The sequence below is a fragment of the Thamnophis elegans genome, chromosome 2 (genome assembly GCF_009769535.1).
Source record: "Thamnophis elegans isolate rThaEle1 chromosome 2, rThaEle1.pri, whole genome shotgun sequence".
Classification (NCBI taxonomy): Eukaryota; Metazoa; Chordata; class Lepidosauria; order Squamata; family Colubridae; genus Thamnophis; species Thamnophis elegans.
In genome coordinates, this window is record NC_045542.1 from 44,787,518 (window position 1) to 44,806,561 (window position 19,044).

The 19,044-nt window shown below is 38.8% G+C and overlaps 1 protein-coding gene across 1 annotated transcript in view; it reads left to right on the top strand.

Moving 5' to 3' along the window:
* NPLOC4 (NPL4 homolog, ubiquitin recognition factor) overlaps positions 1-19,044 on the top strand; it is a 53,868-nt gene that overhangs the window by 8,849 nt on the left and 25,975 nt on the right. Inside the window, exons 4-10 of the mRNA XM_032210241.1 lie at positions 3,249-3,428; positions 8,015-8,063; positions 8,829-8,923; positions 10,023-10,146; positions 11,519-11,698; positions 15,777-15,863; positions 17,850-17,921. Of these exons, the coding sequence (XP_032066132.1) occupies positions 3,249-3,428; positions 8,015-8,063; positions 8,829-8,923; positions 10,023-10,146; positions 11,519-11,698; positions 15,777-15,863; positions 17,850-17,921 (787 nt within the window). The remainder of the gene's footprint in view (positions 1-3,248; positions 3,429-8,014; positions 8,064-8,828; positions 8,924-10,022; positions 10,147-11,518; positions 11,699-15,776; positions 15,864-17,849; positions 17,922-19,044) is intronic.

The following is a 19,044-nucleotide window of genomic DNA, read 5'->3' on the forward strand; positions in this document are numbered from 1 at the left end:
AGCAAGGAAAGGAAAAGAGAACCAGGTTGTCCTCAGCAGAGGAAAATATGCAAATGTAACAAAGGTTAGAAGGAAGGGAAGGAGGACAGTAGGGAAGTCAGGATGGAGAGGAGAAAGGAGAGGAATAGGAAAGGCAGAAGAAGCGGGGAAGGATAAAGAGGAGGAAGAGAAAGAAGAGAAGGGAAAGAAGGTGGGAAGAAAGAAGGAGAGAAGAAAGAGAAGAAACTGGGGGAGGAAGGAGGGAGGGAAGAAGAGAGGGTAGTAAAGAGGGAAAGAGGGAGGGAAAGAAAGAGAGAAGGAGTGTTGAAGGAAGGAGGGAGGAAAGGAGGGAGGTTAAGAGAAAAGAAAGGAGGAGGGAAAGAGGAAGGGAAGGAGGGAAGGTATGTGTGAAGGAGGGGGGATCGAGGGAGGGAAAGGAGGGGGAAGGAAAGGAGGAAAGGAGAAAAGAAAGGAGGGAAGGCAGGGGAGAAGGAAGTAAGGGGGGGAGGGAAGAAAAGGGTATGGAAAAGAAGAAATGAGGGAAGAGAAGAGGGAGGGAAGGAATAAGATACCTAACCTTTGATGTTTATAATGATTTGATAGTATGGGAATATCTTGAAATGTAGTTGGATTGTTTTTTACAAGTTATGGATGTTGTATTTTCTTTTTACCAATAAAATCTTTTTTTAAATTTTTTTTAAAAAAAAACAAATTTATATAGCCACCCATCTCTCAAAGGATGACTATTTGCTTTACCGCTTGGCTGATTCATTATACGCTTCAGGGTAGTGGTGGGTTCCTACTGGTTCAGACCGGTTCAGTCAAGTGGTTTGGCGGCCTGGGTCACTGGAACCGGCAGTGCCTCAGGCCTGCCACGCCCCCGAATTGATTCCTTGGTTGGCACTGCCAGCGCCACCATCTTGTTTTTCAATTCTGCGCATGTGCATAACAATTTTAATTGCACTGTGCATGCATGCGCATGACGTGCGTGCACAAAGCATGCACAAGAGCGAACCAGCAGTAGTGCCGACCGGAATCCACCCCAGTTTCAGGGTAAAGAAAGGACAATCATAATTGTTCTTGCTTTTCACTTTAAATATCATATTCTGTTGTCATTTTTATAACTAGGGAGCAGTCTATTTAATTATGCTTTCTTTTGGAATAATGTTGCTTTTCACAAACTGGTATACTATGATCGTAAAATGTATCTGCATAGTCTTTGTAGGGTCTATTCCTCATTTCAGCAAGAGCATGGATCCCATTTAGCATCCTCATTTTCTCCACTATGATAGGGGAGGGAAAAGACTAGCCGCAGTCACATCATTTCTATAGTCAGAAACTTCAAAAGGCTTTGGTGGGTCTTTATCATAAATACGTATGCGGCATGTATTTTATTATAAAGACCTATAGAATCTATCTGAGGTAAATGCAGCTAGTCTTTGAGTTACAGCCCTTTGTTCAACCACTATTTAAAGTGGCAATGCACTGAACGGAGTTGTTTACAGCTGGTCCTCAGAATTCTGGCTATGGTCATAGCAACAAAATTTGAGCATTTGGCAACCAGCTTGCACCTATGACTGGCTTCAGCATCCCGTAGTCACATGTTTGCCATTTGACAACTTCCCTGCAGGCCTTTCACAAGGAAAGTCAAGTAAGTTCCCCCCTCCCCCCCCCAGTGTTTTTAGCTCGCACGCACCATGTCTTTCTTTCCCCCTTTGTTTACATGCACCCAACACCCCCTGCCTCTGTCTCCCAGTACTCACATGGATGCACCCATGTGAGTACTGGGAGACACATGCATGCATATATACCATGTTGTCTTTCAGTGTCTTCCCTGTAATTACATGTACCTCTCAGCACCTTTCCTCATTTTCCCTGCAGTTGCACATACACATGAGCCTTATGTTCTCTTTCCCTGGCCTCTGTCACTCACACTTACGACCTGTGCTGAGCCTCTCAGGGACGCACCCACTCCCTGCAACACTTCTGCACTTTTTACCTGGGACTCCCTTTGCTTCCTGCTTAACGGCCCACACCTCTGGGTTATGACAACAGCCAGACTGCAAGGATTTCTGGTTGCTAAGTGACGAAATCAGGCAATGTCACATTTTACAACCGCATCATTTAGCAATGGCAATTCCACTTCCAATTGCAGATGTAACTCAAGGGCTACCTGTACATGCTGTGCGTATTTAAACCATTTATATATTCCTCACTCAGTTTTGATGGTACATTATACAATTAAAATAGTAGCTATTAAAATATGGCATAGCATGTTTAATTCCTAAATGCCAATTGAAACGAGACAAAACCTCCTCACTTTTTTCTATGAAACGTAAAAGGAGGAGACTGCTCTATTCCCTTGAAGGTACTTTTTATTTAGAGCAGGCAATTAATTGGTTTCTCCGTCAACCCTTGATGTTACTGTTCCGAGAAGAAAAGCTAACCTTGGTAGAATAGGTTACTCATCATTTCCCGTGTGAATCATCCATAGTCTACTAGTTTTTGGCAGCTTGCCAATAATTGTAGGCAGAAAAAGGCAGAAATCTGAACCTGTTTAGAACTTGTTCTTTCCTTGGTCTATTCTTATCTTGAATAGGATGGGGAGGTGGTAGTCCTTTTGCTACCATTATAAAAAAATGGCTCTTTGGGAAATGACATCTCAGAAAAATGCAGCTTCAAAAGAGCTATCATTATTTGTCATGAGATAAAAAGAAATGATGTAAAAACTGGAAAGTTCTTAAATTGCAATCCTCTGTGCATTTATCTCACAATAACTTCAATTGATTCAGGGAAACTTACTTGCAAGTAAATAATCATAAGTTCGTTGTAGTGTAGGCTCAGTACACTTTGGGTTTAGATCCAGTTTTCCTTTGATCTACATTCTGATCACAGGAAAGTTAGTTGCAAAGATTGTTTACTTGATTATGTCTGTAGCTTCCCGAAAAGTGTTTCATAAAGTTGAGGCACCATCCAGAATAGTTCGGAAGATGGTGCAGATAGCTTGGAAGAAGAAAGGAGAGTTCAGAGAAGATTGTCTCAATTTTTTTGGAGAAAGCTTCGGCTTAATCTCACTCCTTTCTGTAAATGGGAAAAGATGGTGTAATGAAATCTATAATCTGTACAATTGCCAATCCTGTAGAGTGTCCACCTAAAATCCCCCTAAGTATTTCCAAATTAAAATAGTTTGATTCAGTTGAATATCATTCTGAAATTGATAAGTCTGTAACAGTTCTACCATTTTTTTTTTTTTTTGGTTTTTTTTTCAGACATGGAGATATGCTATTTCTTTTTCCATCAAGCACACCTGGCTCTTCCTCTGAGAACATGGATACCTCAATTTCTCAAGGAACACGTCCACTAGGTGTTCCCCAGGTGGTAGAAGATGAAATTGATCAATACCTAATAAAACAGGACGGGAAAATTTATAGAAGCAGAGACCAGCAATTGTAAATATCATTGTGTTTTCTTATTTCCACAAAATTCCTCACAGTTTGCTGTTTATTTCCTGTTTTCCTTCTCTGTTCCCCATTCTCAAAGGTAACTACAGGGCGGGGCATAACCTTTTCCTAGGGGGTCACAGCAACACTTGTAATAACAACACAAATAATTCATACACCATTCGAAAGCCCATCAAAAACTGAGTTTATTGACACGATTTAATAGTCAGTATGACCACCATTAGCCCTTCGAACAGCATTCAAACGAGGTGGATAAGAACACAACAAATCTTCAAACAGTTCCGTTCGATTTTCCAGATTTTTCAACACAGTTTCCAAATTCATTCTCAAAGTTTCAACCGAATATCGATTTTGACCTTGCTCCTGAATCATCAGAGCTTCCACTTCATCCTTAATTATGGCCCCAATGTTCTCTGCCGGATTGAGATCTGGCGAATTTCCTGGCCAGACGTCATTGCCCCAAAATTCGACATTGTTTTCCTTTAACAATTGCTGAGTCGCATTTGCACGCATGCAAGGAGCTTTGTCATGAAGAAAGACAGCCTCACCAACCACCAAGACATTGTCTGGATCACTGAGAAATGGAATGACATTCTCCAATAAAATTTTCTCACGGAAATAACTGCCATCCCAGGATTCCCCTTTATCCTTCAAAACCCAATGCAGTTTCTTGGCTGTGAAAATGACGAAAATCCCGATGCAAGTCGGATTGCGAACGATTTGTCGATATCGTTCATGTTTGGCGATGTCGTCGACGTCTTTAGCCCAAATTCGATCGTTCTGGAAATTCGGTTTTCGAATGGCATAAACGAAGAATTCGTCAGATGGCGCCAAATGAAGAAAATCTTCCTCGGTCCATTCAGACAACCAATCGCACAACCAAAGCCGATCTTGAACGTGTGTTTGAGTTTTCAATGGTTTGCAAATGACGTGGAATGGCTTCAAACCTTCTCGTTCTCGATATCGGCCGATTGTCCTTTGATCAACTCGTTTTCCACGAATTTGAAGGATTTCTTGGGCCACTTTTCGGTTTCCTTTTCGTTGTTTGCGACTGCCAGTTGCAATGATGGCTTTGCTTTCTTGGGACAGTTGCAGAGGACGCCCTTCTCCAAATTTTGTGAAACATTCTTGGGCTGTTTTGTTCCAATTATCAGTAACCCAATCCGGATGACGTTTCAATTTGTTTGCAATCCATTTTCGATTGATAAACGTCGCTCCAGCATCGCGAGCCTCTCGAAAGGCAATGCATTTTATTCTGTCAATGATCCTTTGTTCTTCCGAATCGAATTTTCCAGCCATTCTTAAAGCAAATTTAACATTTAATAGCTCATTCAATTCAGTTTTTTATGGGCTTTAAAATGAGGTGTCGCGGAAGTTGTAAACTGCTGTCGATCTTGCTGTGACCCCCTAGGAAAAGGTTATGCCCCGCCCTGTAAAGTAATCCCATATCAATTGATGTTGAAGCACTTTCCCACAATTTGGTAGTAATTTAGTTCTATAAGATGGGTTGATAATAGCCAAAAATGCTACGTGTTTCAGCACTGCTTATGTGGAAAAACTCAAAAATGGATTCTTTCTTTAGAAATCTTGGAAAATTGATGCATTGATCTTCAGAACAGGCCATGGGGGGGAAATGGTACTGGCTTTTGTAGGAAAGTCAGCCTCATACTATTTTGATAGAAGTTTTGTCTTTGTATGGTAATCAATACATGGCTATGTGTTCAGTAAAGATCCACTCTGAAATTCTCATAGAAAGTAGCTTCAGACAGATTTGTAATCCTATTCTTTAAAAATAAAATACATTACTGTTGTTCACAAAAAACACTGACAGCCATTGAAAAGGTCTGATCTATATTAATTGTTAGACTTACCTGACCTTCAAATCATTTAGAGCTTTGTAGAATGAAGTGCATCTTAGTAATCATTTGTTAAAAGCACATAGTGAAATAATATTGTAGCTTAGTACTTGAGTAATCCATTTGTTTCCATCTAAAATCTTGGAGTGCCACAATTTGCCCTATGTCCTTACATCTGTACTGTAGATGTAATAATAGTAGACATGAATAATTTCAGGCAAGTCTGGGTAAAATATGGAGTAGCTTCTTTCTTTAGCCAAACTTAAATTGTGCAAGAGAGCTGTAAGCGCGTAGTATAAGCTTGATTTGCTTTTATTAAATACAATTGCTTATTCAGAATTCCAGTATTCTCAATAAAAGTCCTGTCTGTCTTGGATTTACTGGATTTCTAGTAACAGCAGCAAAGGATGAGAAATATTTAGTCAACTAAAGTACAGAAGCCCTTCATTTAACATTATGAATTTTGGGGCAGAAGCTTCTGAAGTGGCAACTGCAATATTTTAGGCCGTAAACATAGGAAGTAGCCCTCACTGGATCATCTACTGCAAACCTGCTGGGTCTTGCTGAAGATGATACTGGATGGCTGATTAGTTTGAAGAAAATTTCCAATTTAACTGAACATTTAAAGCATGCTTAGAATTGTGCATCCCAAACATCAACATAGAAGATTTTAAATTGCCGCTAACAAATATAGGGTGGTTTATGCCCATGCAAGAGCAACATTGATAATTTATCAGTGCTAAATCTCTTATTCAAGTTATGATATTACAGACTCTGTGTGTGTGTGTGCGCGCGTGTGTGTATGTATATGTATGTATGTATGTGTGTGTGTGTGTGTGTATGTGTGTGTGTGTATATATATATATATATATATATATATATATATATATATATATATATAATCAAATGTAGTGACTGTATAATAGTGTTCAGATCCTTCTAATTATTATAGTTTTGAAATACTTGAGCTTCTACAAGTAAGAAAGGGAAAAATAATAACCCAGAATTACATAGATAAGACAGAATAGATACTTTGTTAAGCCAGTAGAAGAAGTCATATTAAGAAGGTATGGACATGATTGTAGACAATTTGCTTGGTTTTTATCTTCTAAATCTTTTACACCTGTAAAACTTCAGAACTTCAGAAATGGTGCATGCTTTAGTATTTCTCACATATATTGAAAATTGCTTTCAATAATCATTTTGTTCCTAGCTGGAATCTTTAAAGAGACACAAAATATATTATTCTCACAGGGTACACTGAGAACATTGCAGTAGTTGGTGTCTGTCTGAGAAAATGGCATTGTGACCACCAGAAGGCTACTTGTGGTGTATAGCTATACATTTTAGAGTAGACCTCTATTAATAGTAACTATTATAAGTATCTGATTTAAACTTCTATAATGTGTTATTTCTTCTAAGGTTAGATAGGTCTACACTGGCCCTTTATGTAGCTTTCCATATATTGGAATGATTGCTTCAGTGAAGATCAAAAACCAAAAACCTTTGAATAGTGAAGTATTGTTGGCAGTTGTGTGGTTTTAAAAAAAGTGGTCATGAAAGCATCATAGGCAAAAAAAATCTCTTTTGTTGAATGTATGCCTTTATATATATATAAAGTGAAAGTTACTAAGAACATACTTAACTTTTATGAAGAAAATGCCAACGGCAGAGAAAGTTGTTCTGAAAGACCTGCTGTTAAAATAAATATTGAATAAATGGAAGATTTTTAAAATATTGAATAATAATCTATTGCCTCCTTAAATAGATGGAAATGGAAGATGGTGCTCTGGATCTTTTCTGCAACAGTATCTATCTGTCTATTCCATTTTTAACAAAAATAGCATTGTATCTTATCAGTACTCTCCATAATTACATTTGTGAAATTAGGGAATATTTTCAGTGTAGTTGGCAATCAGCACAGTAATTCTTAGCTAAAGTGTGCTTAACCCTTTGTTAATCTGTGATGAGTATGGGCAGTGCTTGCTTAATGACTATTCATTCAGCAACTGTTTGAAGTTATGACAGTGCTGGATGAATGGTATTTACAATAGGTTCTTGACATTACAACCATTGAAATGCTCCGATGGTCACATGATCAAAATTCAGATACTTGACAGACTGTTCACATTGAGGACCATAAGGTGTGCTTCAACTTCACTTACTCACCTGTCTCCTCTCCATCTCTGTCCTTTTGGCCATCATGCATTCTGCTTCCCTCTCCATTCATATTGCCCTGCATTCAGCTGCCCCTCTCTACCACCTCCAGCTGATCTTTGCTGCCTTCTGTTGACGAGGTATGCCTGGCCTGGCCCTCTGCAAGTCATCCTCACACAGAGGGCTGTATGAGACCCTCTGAAGACCTTATCAGGAGCAAGCAGAAGCAGAAGCAGATGGTGAAGATCAGCTGGGATAGCAGGGGTGACCATAAGGGCAGACATGGTGGGTAAATAGGCAGGGCAAGAGAAACATGAGGTCTTCATCTAAGGACCACTGGGTCCTGCCCTAACAACTGCAACATGGAACTGCTATTGTTAATCGGTGTAGTCATATCATGTTGTGCTTAATGACTGCTTTGCTTAGCAATGGAAATTTCAGGCCGTTGGGCTCATATTAATTTATGAATCTGTATTAAGTATTAATCTGTAAAGCTTTACAAAATAGAGTGCTTTTCTGTTTTTGCCAGTAAATTTAGCTGCTGATGTTCTCTTTACACAGATGTCGACATGGTCCATTGGGCAAATGTGTACATTGTGTACCTTTAGAGGTAAGCAGATAAGTGAAAGCTATTATAGTAATACTTTACAAGGTAAAAGTTTTCTTGATGTATAAAGTTGCTTTAATGCCATCAATAGAGAGGATGTTGTTGAAACTTTAATGTATCCTAGCTGTGCTGATAATGGTTAAAGAAGTAAAATTGGACCCTTGGATATACCTGTCAAATCAGAACTTGGATTTATCTGTTTTTTGACTTCTGGCTTTTTGCAGTAGTGGTTTTAACAGGATATACTATTTCATGTTACAAGTTTCAAGAAAGCATATGCAGTTGGTATTTTCCACTTATATGGGAAGTGGATTCTTTCCTTTTTAAAAGCTACAACTGGAGGGGAGAGGGATATGCTTATATCATGTACTGTTTTTACTAATGACTTATATAATAACATTTTAATCATTTTTAGTTGTGCACACATTCTTCAGTTAGCTAGGTAACCTCTGCTAGAATTCTCTAGCTTTGTTTTTAGCTCTGTAAGCTTATAAAAACAAGAATATTACTTCCATGAGATAGGTTGTGTTTCTAAAGCTATTTTGTACAAGAGTAAAATATTTTAACGTGCAGGGGAGGGAGAGGAAAGGGCTCCTCTATTACTGTCAGAATAGTAACTGCTGTGGAAAAAGAGCATAATATTGCCTAATTATTTCCACATTGAATGCCAGCAGAATATTCAGACTAAAAGATCCATTTGTACGGTGATCAATGTATTATCAAGCAGGTGTCTGACCTGGTTTTCCTTTGTGTATGTGGTCTTGGCAGCCTTTTGATGAGGATTATTTAAACCATCTGGAACCTCCTGTGAAGCATATGTCATTCCATGCCTATATCAGGAAACTGACTGGAGGTGCAGACAAGTAAGAAACTTTGTACTTACTGCAGGGGAGTAGAAAGATTACAAAATGGCAAAATCTGAAAAAGTAGAAAACAATAGGGCAAAAACAAATTGGCTTCAATACCCTGCTTCCCCCCAAATAAGACCTCCCCGGTAATAAGCCCAATCAGGCTTTTGAGTGCATGCGCTAAAATATGTCCTCCCCCCAAATACGCCCTCCCCTAAAATATTTAAAAGCATGCATAGCCGGTCCCCGCCATTTCCTGGGGGGGGGACATGCCCCACGCACCCCACATACACTTGCCATCCACACAGAATGGCCACGCGGGGACCACTCCCACAAACCCTAGCTACCATGCCCCTTCTCTTACTGGCGGCCGCAAAAAGAACAGCAGGCTCAGCGACACTAGGGCTGGCAAGAGTATGCCAGAAACCGAGACAGAACTTCTGGATCAGCTGATCCACAGGCCAAGGTTAAGCGGGCTCCTGCACCTCGAAAATAATAAGATGTCCCTGAAAATAAGGCCAAGCGCTTACTTCAGGGGTCAAAAGAAAAGATCCTGTCTTATTTTGGGGGAAACACGGTAGTAACAATCATTTTTAAATAAGTTTATTATACTGGGGGGAGATGAATTTTATTTTTTCCCCTTGGTTGTTGAGCTTAAACTGACCTATAAATTGGTGCAGCAAAGACATTCTTGAAGCAGAGGTCAGAATTAAAAAAAACTGTCCTAGAAGCACAATATTTCCATTAATCTTTCATGTACATTTCTTCTTATGGTGATTTCTCATAAAACATATTCCATGCATAGAAGTAGCAAATGTTAAAATATCTTTATTTTTATTATGCTGTGAATCTGCAACTGATGTTTCTCATGTTTACAGTTTCTATGTTGATCACACTGTGTTAGCAGTTATGAGTTTTGTAAATGAGAGAAGAGGCAGGTTGGTATCTACATTGAACTGTCCCCCCCCCCCCCAATTTACAGGATTAGGGAGTTATACGTAGACTGCATATAGTTTTAGAGTCTGGTGGTAACTTCTGGCAGGATGTCTGCTATATGTTTATTGGTTGTTATTGTTGTTGTTTAGATATTAAGCATGTTTCTTCTTTTGTTTAGGGGGAAGTTTGTTGCTCTTGAAAACATTAGCTGCAAGATTAAATCTGGATGTGAGGGGCATCCTCCATGGCCAGAAGGAATCTGTACCAAGTGCCAGCCAAGTGCTATCACACTCAACAGGCAGGTAAGATGAGTATTGGAAGCTAGCTTTTCAAGGCAGTAGAGAAAGCTCTTGCCTATGATGCTTGTTTCAGGAAGGAATAGCCAGAAGAGTTTGAAGAGTGTTTTGACAGCTGCTTGCTGACCAACTCATATAGGAAGATAAAGCAATATATTTATGTGATAGATTCCTTATAAATGGAGGGAAATCTGCAATATATATGAGAAATCACAGCAATTTTAAATTCCAACTCTGTTATTCTGTTAAATGAGTGACCCCCACCATATATTTCAATTACATTTTGATTCTGAGCAGCTATGTCTATAAAAGGGGTAGTATAAAAAGATACCACAAAATTCTACTAAGCCACCAAGATGAACAAAAAAGAAAACCTGTAAGCTGGGATCATTCTACAAGAATAAAGTACTAGGAACTGCCTAGGGTTGTGACTGAAAGGAGAACAGTGACACATGTTGTTTTTTAATTGTTATATCAAAGTGCCCATAGACCATAATTGGGGTTCCATAGAGAAAGTTAGAATTGGATGTCTGGAAATTTACTCCAGCTACTTGTATAAATTAAAGTTGCATTATGACAATTCACTATGCAAGGAATCCTTTTGAAACTCTAGTATTCAAAAGTTGTGCTCTCGCTCCAGTTGAATAAGGATTGCTGCAGTATAAAGGATTGTTACAACCACATCTTGTTCTTGTTGGGTCTCAATGATGTCTCTTTGTATTAAATAAATGTTTTATTACAACAGTGAATTTTGCAGGCCATTCAAGGTGTATGTCAGTCATTATGCCATGTTGTATAAAGCAATAACTCAAAATACAAAATGTGTCTATGGATCCAAAAATATTGGAAAAAGTGAAGATCTATGAATGTGTAAAAAATAATTGGCCACATTCAGATATCACAGTAAACTAAATTCTTTAATATTGTTGAACTATGGCTCACAAATTTGTAAGTAATATCTTTGAGAATCGTATAGTTGAAGCCAGACTGCTAAAAAGAAGTAAAAAGAGAAAATCTGGATATTTATATGTGAAGCATGCAGAATATAAAGATATCTTCTGAGAATCCAAACTGAGGTTTCTGCAATTCGTGAACCTCCCTAGCTAACATAGCATAAAAGAAGAGAAAGAAGCTGAAGCTTTTTTCTTCATGGATAGAGCTGTCATTGTTCAGCTACTTCTATTAGCGGAAGCAGCCAAGTGGGCATGATCGAACAGGATGCTTTTCCTAAAAAGAATGTTGGTTTTCTGTAACTCCAAATGAAGCAACCTGAGTTAAAAGGCTAATATCTACAGTTTTGTGGCTCTATTAAACTCTACTGATTCTGATAAGGGGAAATGTTTGATTATGGCTTTATGTTTCTTTTTTCAAATGGCAGAAATATAGACATGTGGATAATATCATGTTTGAGAACCATACAATTGCAGATCGTTTCTTGGACTTCTGGAGAAAAACAGGAAACCAACATTTTGGATATCTATATGGGAGGTACACAGAACATAAAGACATTCCTCTGGGTATTCGAGCTGAAGTTTCTGCCATCTATGAACCTCCACAGGTATCAAATCCCAAAACCCCTGACTTGTTCCATTTGGAAGAATGCATGGGAAACAACATTTCTCTTGTATTTTCTGATAATTGAAGTAGAAAAATTCATTGACGTATTTTGGGGAGAAGGATTTTGCTACGAGCAGTCTTGCTTTCAAAAGAAACAAACTTGATTTCAGCCTGAACGTTCGTATGCTTATGCAAAATTAAATCTCTTTAGGTGTGTTTATATTAAACAAAGGTTTGTAGGCTCTCTGTTAACGTACACTTTGTAAATAATTGCTTTCCTATAATCTGGAAACAAAAAGTCTCTGCATGCTTCCTTCTGTTTCTGCTGAAAATATTTCTGCTGCACAATTTTATATGGTTGAGGAAGACAGGTTGCCAAGTATGCATTGATCTGTAACAGATAATGATTTATATTGCAAGCATGGATATTTTTAATCTAACACCATGCTGAGCTGAAAACCTGAACGATAGGTTAAAGAGCTTTAGGTACATCAAACTGAGTCAGCAACAGGTATCCATGTCTTTTTATAAATTAGAATTGGCCCCCCACATTGGCAAGTCGGCCAGTATCAGTTGTTGAGCAAGTTATACAACAATGGCAGAGTCTGATGTTGCTACTTTGATATATTCATCAACAATGTTTCTATTGCTATTGTTGATAAAGTACTTTGAGTGTTGTCCTAACCCAAGTGTTGTCCGAGTATGCACATACATGCAGAAGCCCTTAAAACAGCGTTGGTAAGGGGACAGTATGTTGGCATTTTGAGTAGAAGGATCAGGGTATTTGGCTGTTTTGTAAAGGCCACCTCTCAATGGTTCATACAGCCTAATCAATTGTTAAACTTAGGGTGCCTTGGATTTTTTTTCCATAACTGCATGATCATATTAAGTCACCAGATGGCACTGTTCACTGAGTGCTGAAAGGTGATTCAGATGGAGCAATATCTGTAGTTATAACTGTAGAGTTTATTATAATGGTTAACTTTCGTGTTAAACAGGAAAAGTTAATGTAGACTTCTGCCCAAACTAGGTTTCCACATTCGAATCATGATCTGGAACCAAACCAATTACTCACCATTCCCATCAGTTACAATTCTTTTTGAATTCTGGAATGTAGGCAGAGACTCAAAGGGAATTTGCTGATAGGCATAAGATATATGCAAAAGTCAAATTAAAAAGAGACCCCCGCATTCCTCGGCAGGTCCTCCGAATCAAACATACTCATTCACTCACCCAGGCAGTCCCCACGTAGTAGTTAAAAACACAGAATACAACAATAATGGCAATAAAAAAGTGGGATCATTCACTCAATTACATACATATCACAAACATATCCCATACAAAGCAAGAGAAAAGAGGGAGAGAAAAGAAAGAAAAAAGATAGGTTGCGCAGCTGTTAGGATGCGAGTTCAGGCAAAGCCAAATGGCTCTCAGTGTTCAAGATGGTTAGAATAATTAGCGTCCAGTTATGGTCCAGAGAAGGTATACAGGGGAGTAACTTGTGTCCCCCTCTTCTACAGATCTGAAAGGGTCCAAAGAGTCCGGAGCAATTGAGGGAGGCAGGGGGCCTTCTTCCACAGGCGCTGTCCCAGATAGAGCCCCAAGGGTAATGGCGGGTGATGATGGTGATAATGTTCAAAGCCAGGTGGGGCTGTGCCAGCGGGTCTAAAAATCCAGCGGCCACGGCTAGAGGAGGCAAGATATTAAAATGCCACAGTAGGGGAGCGCTAAATGGCGGGTGGAAAACACAAGGGGAGACCCCACCGCAACGAGGACGGGCAGAGAGTAGAACACATCCAAAGAGCCACCTGACCAGGCAGGGACAGAGGAGGAAGGAGGCAATGCTGGAAAGGAAGTGAGGCCGAATAGGGAAGGGAGCCATCCGGAGGGGCCGACGCAGCATCAGGGAGAGCCAACCATCCGATCTGCCCAGTCCCAACACTGCTTCAGATCGTTCTCTCTCCCTCCGGGGCGATAGTAGCCCAGCACAGCCCCAACAAAGCAGCTCAGTAAGCAGAATGAAATCGTCAAAGCCGCCGAAAAACGCCACCGCTGCAGCCGACGTGGCGCTGCCCCCCCCACCGCCGAGCAACGCAGGCAGCTCACAGCACACAGACCTCCGAAGTTGTGCAATCCGGGGTCGCCCAGAAGCGGCGACCCCCGCAAAGGTCTGGGCTCCACAGGTCCCCTGGATTCCGGACATCCCCAGGCCCTTCTTCGAGGTACGAGTTGTTTGTCTTTTCGAGGTTTTTTCAGCATTTGCTCACCTCATCAGACCGGAGCAAAACGCCTGGGAGCCATTTCCGATCTCGCACATGCGCTGTTGAGGTCTAATAAAGTGGGCTTTTCTTTGAGAAGAAGCTAAGTAATGCTTATAAGATTACATAAGAAAAGAGAAATGTAACTTAACTTTTTGTTGACTTTTGGATATATCTTATGCATATATTCTCTTTGAGTTTCTTGAGTACTTGAGAGACCGCCTACTGCCAATTACCTCCACTAGACCGATAAGATCTCACCGATTAGGCCGCCTCCAAATTCCATCAGCCAGCCAGTGCAGACTGGCAATCACTCGGAGGAGAGCCTTCTCGGTGGCGGCTCCGACCCTATGGAACGAACTCCCCGTGGAGATTCGTACCCTCACCACCCTTCAGACCTTCCACATAGCACTTAAATCCTGGCTGTCCCGACAGGCCTGGGGTTAAGATTTTAACCCCTCCAGAATAGTATGACTGTTGTGTCTTTTAACGGTGTATTGTTTTATGTGTGCATTTTGTTTTCTGTATTCCCCTCCCCCTTGGATTGTGAGCCCTGAGGGAAAAGGGCGGCATATAAATAAAGCTAATTCAATTCAATTCAATTTCTTCCTATGTACAGAATTCTAGAAGTGTTATAAAAGATGCTTATAGTTAGGAAGGAACTACCACATTTTTGGAGTATAAGACGCACCAGATTTTAAGACACACTAAGCTTTTGAAGAGGCAAATTAAAAAAAAAGTTTTTGCACTCTGCAGACCTCCCAAAAATGGCCCGTTTTTCACAAAAACAGACCTATTTTTCCCCCCAAAAAGGCATGAATAGCCTTTAGGGGGCTTGCAGAGTGCTCCTGGTGGGGTGGGGGGGGCAAAAACGAGCAGAAAACGGGCCTGTTTTTAGTTTTAAAAAGGGCATGGATAGCCTTTAGGAAGCTTATAGAGTGCTCCTGGAGGCTGTGGGGGGGGGGGGGGGGTAAAATTGAGCAAAAAAACCAGGCTGTTTCGGGAAGCAAGACTGCTGTATTCGGTGTATAAGACGCACCCAGATTTTCAGCCTCTTTTTTGAGGAAAAAAGGTTTGTGTTATACTCTGAAAAATATGGTAAATATTTTAAAGGGAGAAGAGAAATTAAAAAGGGACATGGACAGGGAAATAGAGAGGAACACGGAACTCTGGAATCTTTAAGTTGATTTGCATTCAGCATATTTTTTGTATCACTCTGGTTAGCCCACTTGGAAAGAAGCACAGTGGAGGAATTCTCTGTTGATGCTTCATCTGCTGTCTCATAAGTCATTGTTATCCACCTTTCTATGGAGTGATTCCAATGCATTCTTACAGACAGTGTCTTAATGCTTACGTCAATTCTTAAGATTAAGGTAGGATAAGAAGCAATGGATAGAGACTAATCAAAGAGAGAATCAACCTATTCCCGTCAGAACAATTACTCAGTGGAACTTCAGAAGTTCTGGACGTTCCATCACCAGAGGTTTTTAAGCATTTGTCTGAAATACTATAGGGTCTTCTGCTTGAGCGAGGTTTTGGACTAGAAGACCTCCAAGATTCCTTCCAACTCTGTTACTCTTATTCTGATTCTTAAAAGTAAAGTCTGATTTTATCAGGAAAGCATACATGTTCTAAACATTATGTAAGTACAGATCTGCTAAATTCATAAGTAAAACTTCTGTAAATGGGACAAAGTAGCGTGTCTGTTTTCATTCTTCTGATACTTCCTCGTTGTGGATGATGTTATTTTCCCTTTCAGATGCTAAATGGCTACCTGTTAAAAATTAGTTCTCTAATGCCATTTGATTTTTTTTCTTTTAGATTGGTACACAAAATAGTCTAGAGCTCCTGGAAGACCCAAAAGCAGAGGTTGTGGATGAGATTGCTGCAAAACTTGGCCTAAGAAAGGTATAGAAATACATTGGAGTCAAAATGCTGAAGGAAATTTCTTTATACAAGGGAAGAAAACCTTACTAAGTACCAAATCATTTTGTCAATATGCAATTTATACAAACCATATTGCAATGTAATTGTATTGCAATTGTGTAAAAGTATATAGTATTTTAAAGAAAAGAAATATTTTATAATAAGATATCTGACAAACAAAAAAATCCCTATCTGCCTAATGGAGGAAAAAAGGGAGAAATCCAAAAAAGGAATAACAAGTCTGCATTAAATAAATAAATAATTTATTAAATAAATAAATAAAACTACCCCATTATACTAAAATATAAAAGAAAAACGTTTTTAAAAGTTACGTACTGTTAAAATTATATAATCATCATTGTATTTCAATTTTAAACAATATATTAATATGTTTAATTTTGACTTGCATTTTGATTATCTTTATCTAAAGACTGCAAGTCATTCTTTTTAATTGTGGCACATCTGCTTTCAGATCAATAATTTTTTTTCTTACATAGGTGGAGGTAATTTATATTGTTAGTCCCTGTTCCAGAGAAATAAAATAGATTTTATTTCCTGGAGTTTGAGAATTTTTAATCCAGGGACAACAAATGACATGACAAAATATTAAGTTGGATTTATGCAAACTTCTTTATACATGGAATTTTCCTTTTTGGCTGTAAGTTTGTTTTCTCATATTTGCTAACCTTTTGGGCTGGTAAATATGTTTGGAATTTTGAGAGTGCTGACAATTTTTTCATAAAATGCCATGAGGGGCTATGTCAAAAAACAATATTTTTACAGAAAACAAATCAGTGTGATTATAAGAAAGTAACAATTAGACAAGAACCCAAAGGTGAGACAAGTGGGAATGAGCTAAAATCGAAAAGATTTTTTTTTTATCACATAGCATTATTTATATATTTGGATTGAATGACATTCCAGTTGATCAGACTTTTAGCAGTTTACAATTTCTTCTTTCAGTAATTAGAATTAAAATAGTGGTATATAAGGTAATAATGAAGTAAAATATAATTCCAATAAACACCCATGAGCTCAGCACTCATCAAACTTTCACTTTGGATCAGCCACACTTCTATTCCACTCACAGAAACTGTGCAGAAGAACCCTATTTTTTACCATACCCTCAAGCACTAATAGGGATGGACTGTCCTTACCTGTAGGGCGGGTTCCCCAAACCCCGTTCCGTGGACTGGCATCAGGCCATGGCATGCCAGAAACCGGTCCACACAAATGAGCAAAGCCCCATCCGTGGGATGCAGGCAGCATGTGAAACCACGCCCCCTCCGGTCCGTGGAACGATTTCTCTCCATGGAACCAGTCCCTGGTACCCAAAAGATTGGGGGCTACTGCTCTAGGGATAATGTGCTGTAGAAGAGGAGGCCATAACACAGGGCGCCCTTGACAATATTTTCTCAAATGTGGGACCTATAACGTGCCTTCCCTCACAGATCTTACCTGTTGGTCAGATTCCATAAGCAGGCAGTCATGAAAGATGTACAGCTCCTAAGCTCCTAGACCTGAATGAAAAGATTTAATCTTGCTTTTTAGATTAACTAATATAAAAATTGAATATTGAGAAAAGTTCTGTGAACAACTCTTGGTTTTGCTGTCTAAATCATACAAGACTAAATACCTTTTTTTTGCAAGGAGTCTGAAAAGTAGGAACCCTGTAGAAGTCATCAGATCTATTCATAAGGGAGCCTAAAACTGTAGGTCTTACCAGCTGGCACTATAAAATGTATTCAAATTAATTCTGCAATGCTAGATAAATATTTTTTTTCCCCAGACAGCTGTGAAGAATATTTTCCCCAAGGAATTTATATAACGGAGGCCATATTGTACTAACTAGGATGGGCAACATTTTTAAATAAAACAATAAAACAATAAATAAATAAAACAATAAATAAAACAATAAATAAATAAATAAATAAATAAATAAATAATGTATATGTATTGTGTTTTAAGGTTGGCTGGATATTCACAGATCTGGTTTCAGAGGACACACGGAAGGGGACTGTTCGCTACAGCCGAAACAAAGTAAGAATGTTTTCCTCTTTAATTTGCTTCTGGTTTTACAGCAAATATTGTATCATCTAGATGCACAATTCATGAGGAACAGGAGTTCAAAAGAAATCCTGTGATGGATATGCAGGATTTTTATACAGAAGAAATATGTAGCACATTTTAATACTATATCTCACAAGATATTTTCCTTTCCCTTCAATAAAAAGCTAAAGTCTCATTTGAATTGGGCTTTGTTCTTGGCAATCTGCACAGCTCCATGTAGTTTTCCTGGCAAAAAAAAATATGGAAATGGTTTACCTTTTTACAAGGTGGCTTTTTTTTTACTTCTTGGTCTATGGCCCTAGATCTCTCCCATCAAAGCACTAACTAAGGCCTGAAGCCACTTAGCTTCTGAACACGGACAAGGTGAGCTGAATCCTGTCACCTGCTGAGACTTTTTTAAAACAAAACTTCCCTAGCAGTCATCTTGCCTGTAGTGGTTTTTTTTTAAAGATTTTTTGCTGTGAGACTATATCGCCTAAAAATGAGCTGAATATCTAATAACTGAATGTTCCCCACATTTATTCCAGTTCTTTTATGCTAATCAGTTTTCAATTTTTTCCTCCTAATTCCAACCCTGTTGAATCTTCTATAATATTTTAATAAATATCTTAGCTGGACATTATTTTGCAAACAAAACTGAAACAGGAAAGTTTAACTATTTCTATTGCTCTTTTTCTACCTTGATGAAATTGAAATATATAGACTAAGTCTAAAGCTGATAGCATCGTACCACTGAGATACTACCAAATACCGGTGAGATCAAAACTTAATGCAGGGTTGTTGTTGTTTTTTGTATAGAGGTATATCGGTCCCTTGGAAAGTCAGGCAGTATGAAAACCTTAAGAATAGCCCATATTTTTCATTGTTTTGTAAAAAATTGTTAGGTCATTTAAATATGCATGCTGGTAAAGTCATGTTGAAATGTCAACTGATAAAAGATAAATGTTTAAAATTGGTCTTAAATGTTTTCAACTAGAAATCAAATAGATAACATGATTTATCTTTTATTTTCAAATCTAATTTCCCAATTCATTTCCCTAATGTCTTGTTTAAATTATCTATTATACAAAGCCCAGATTCTGCTTGTAATTTC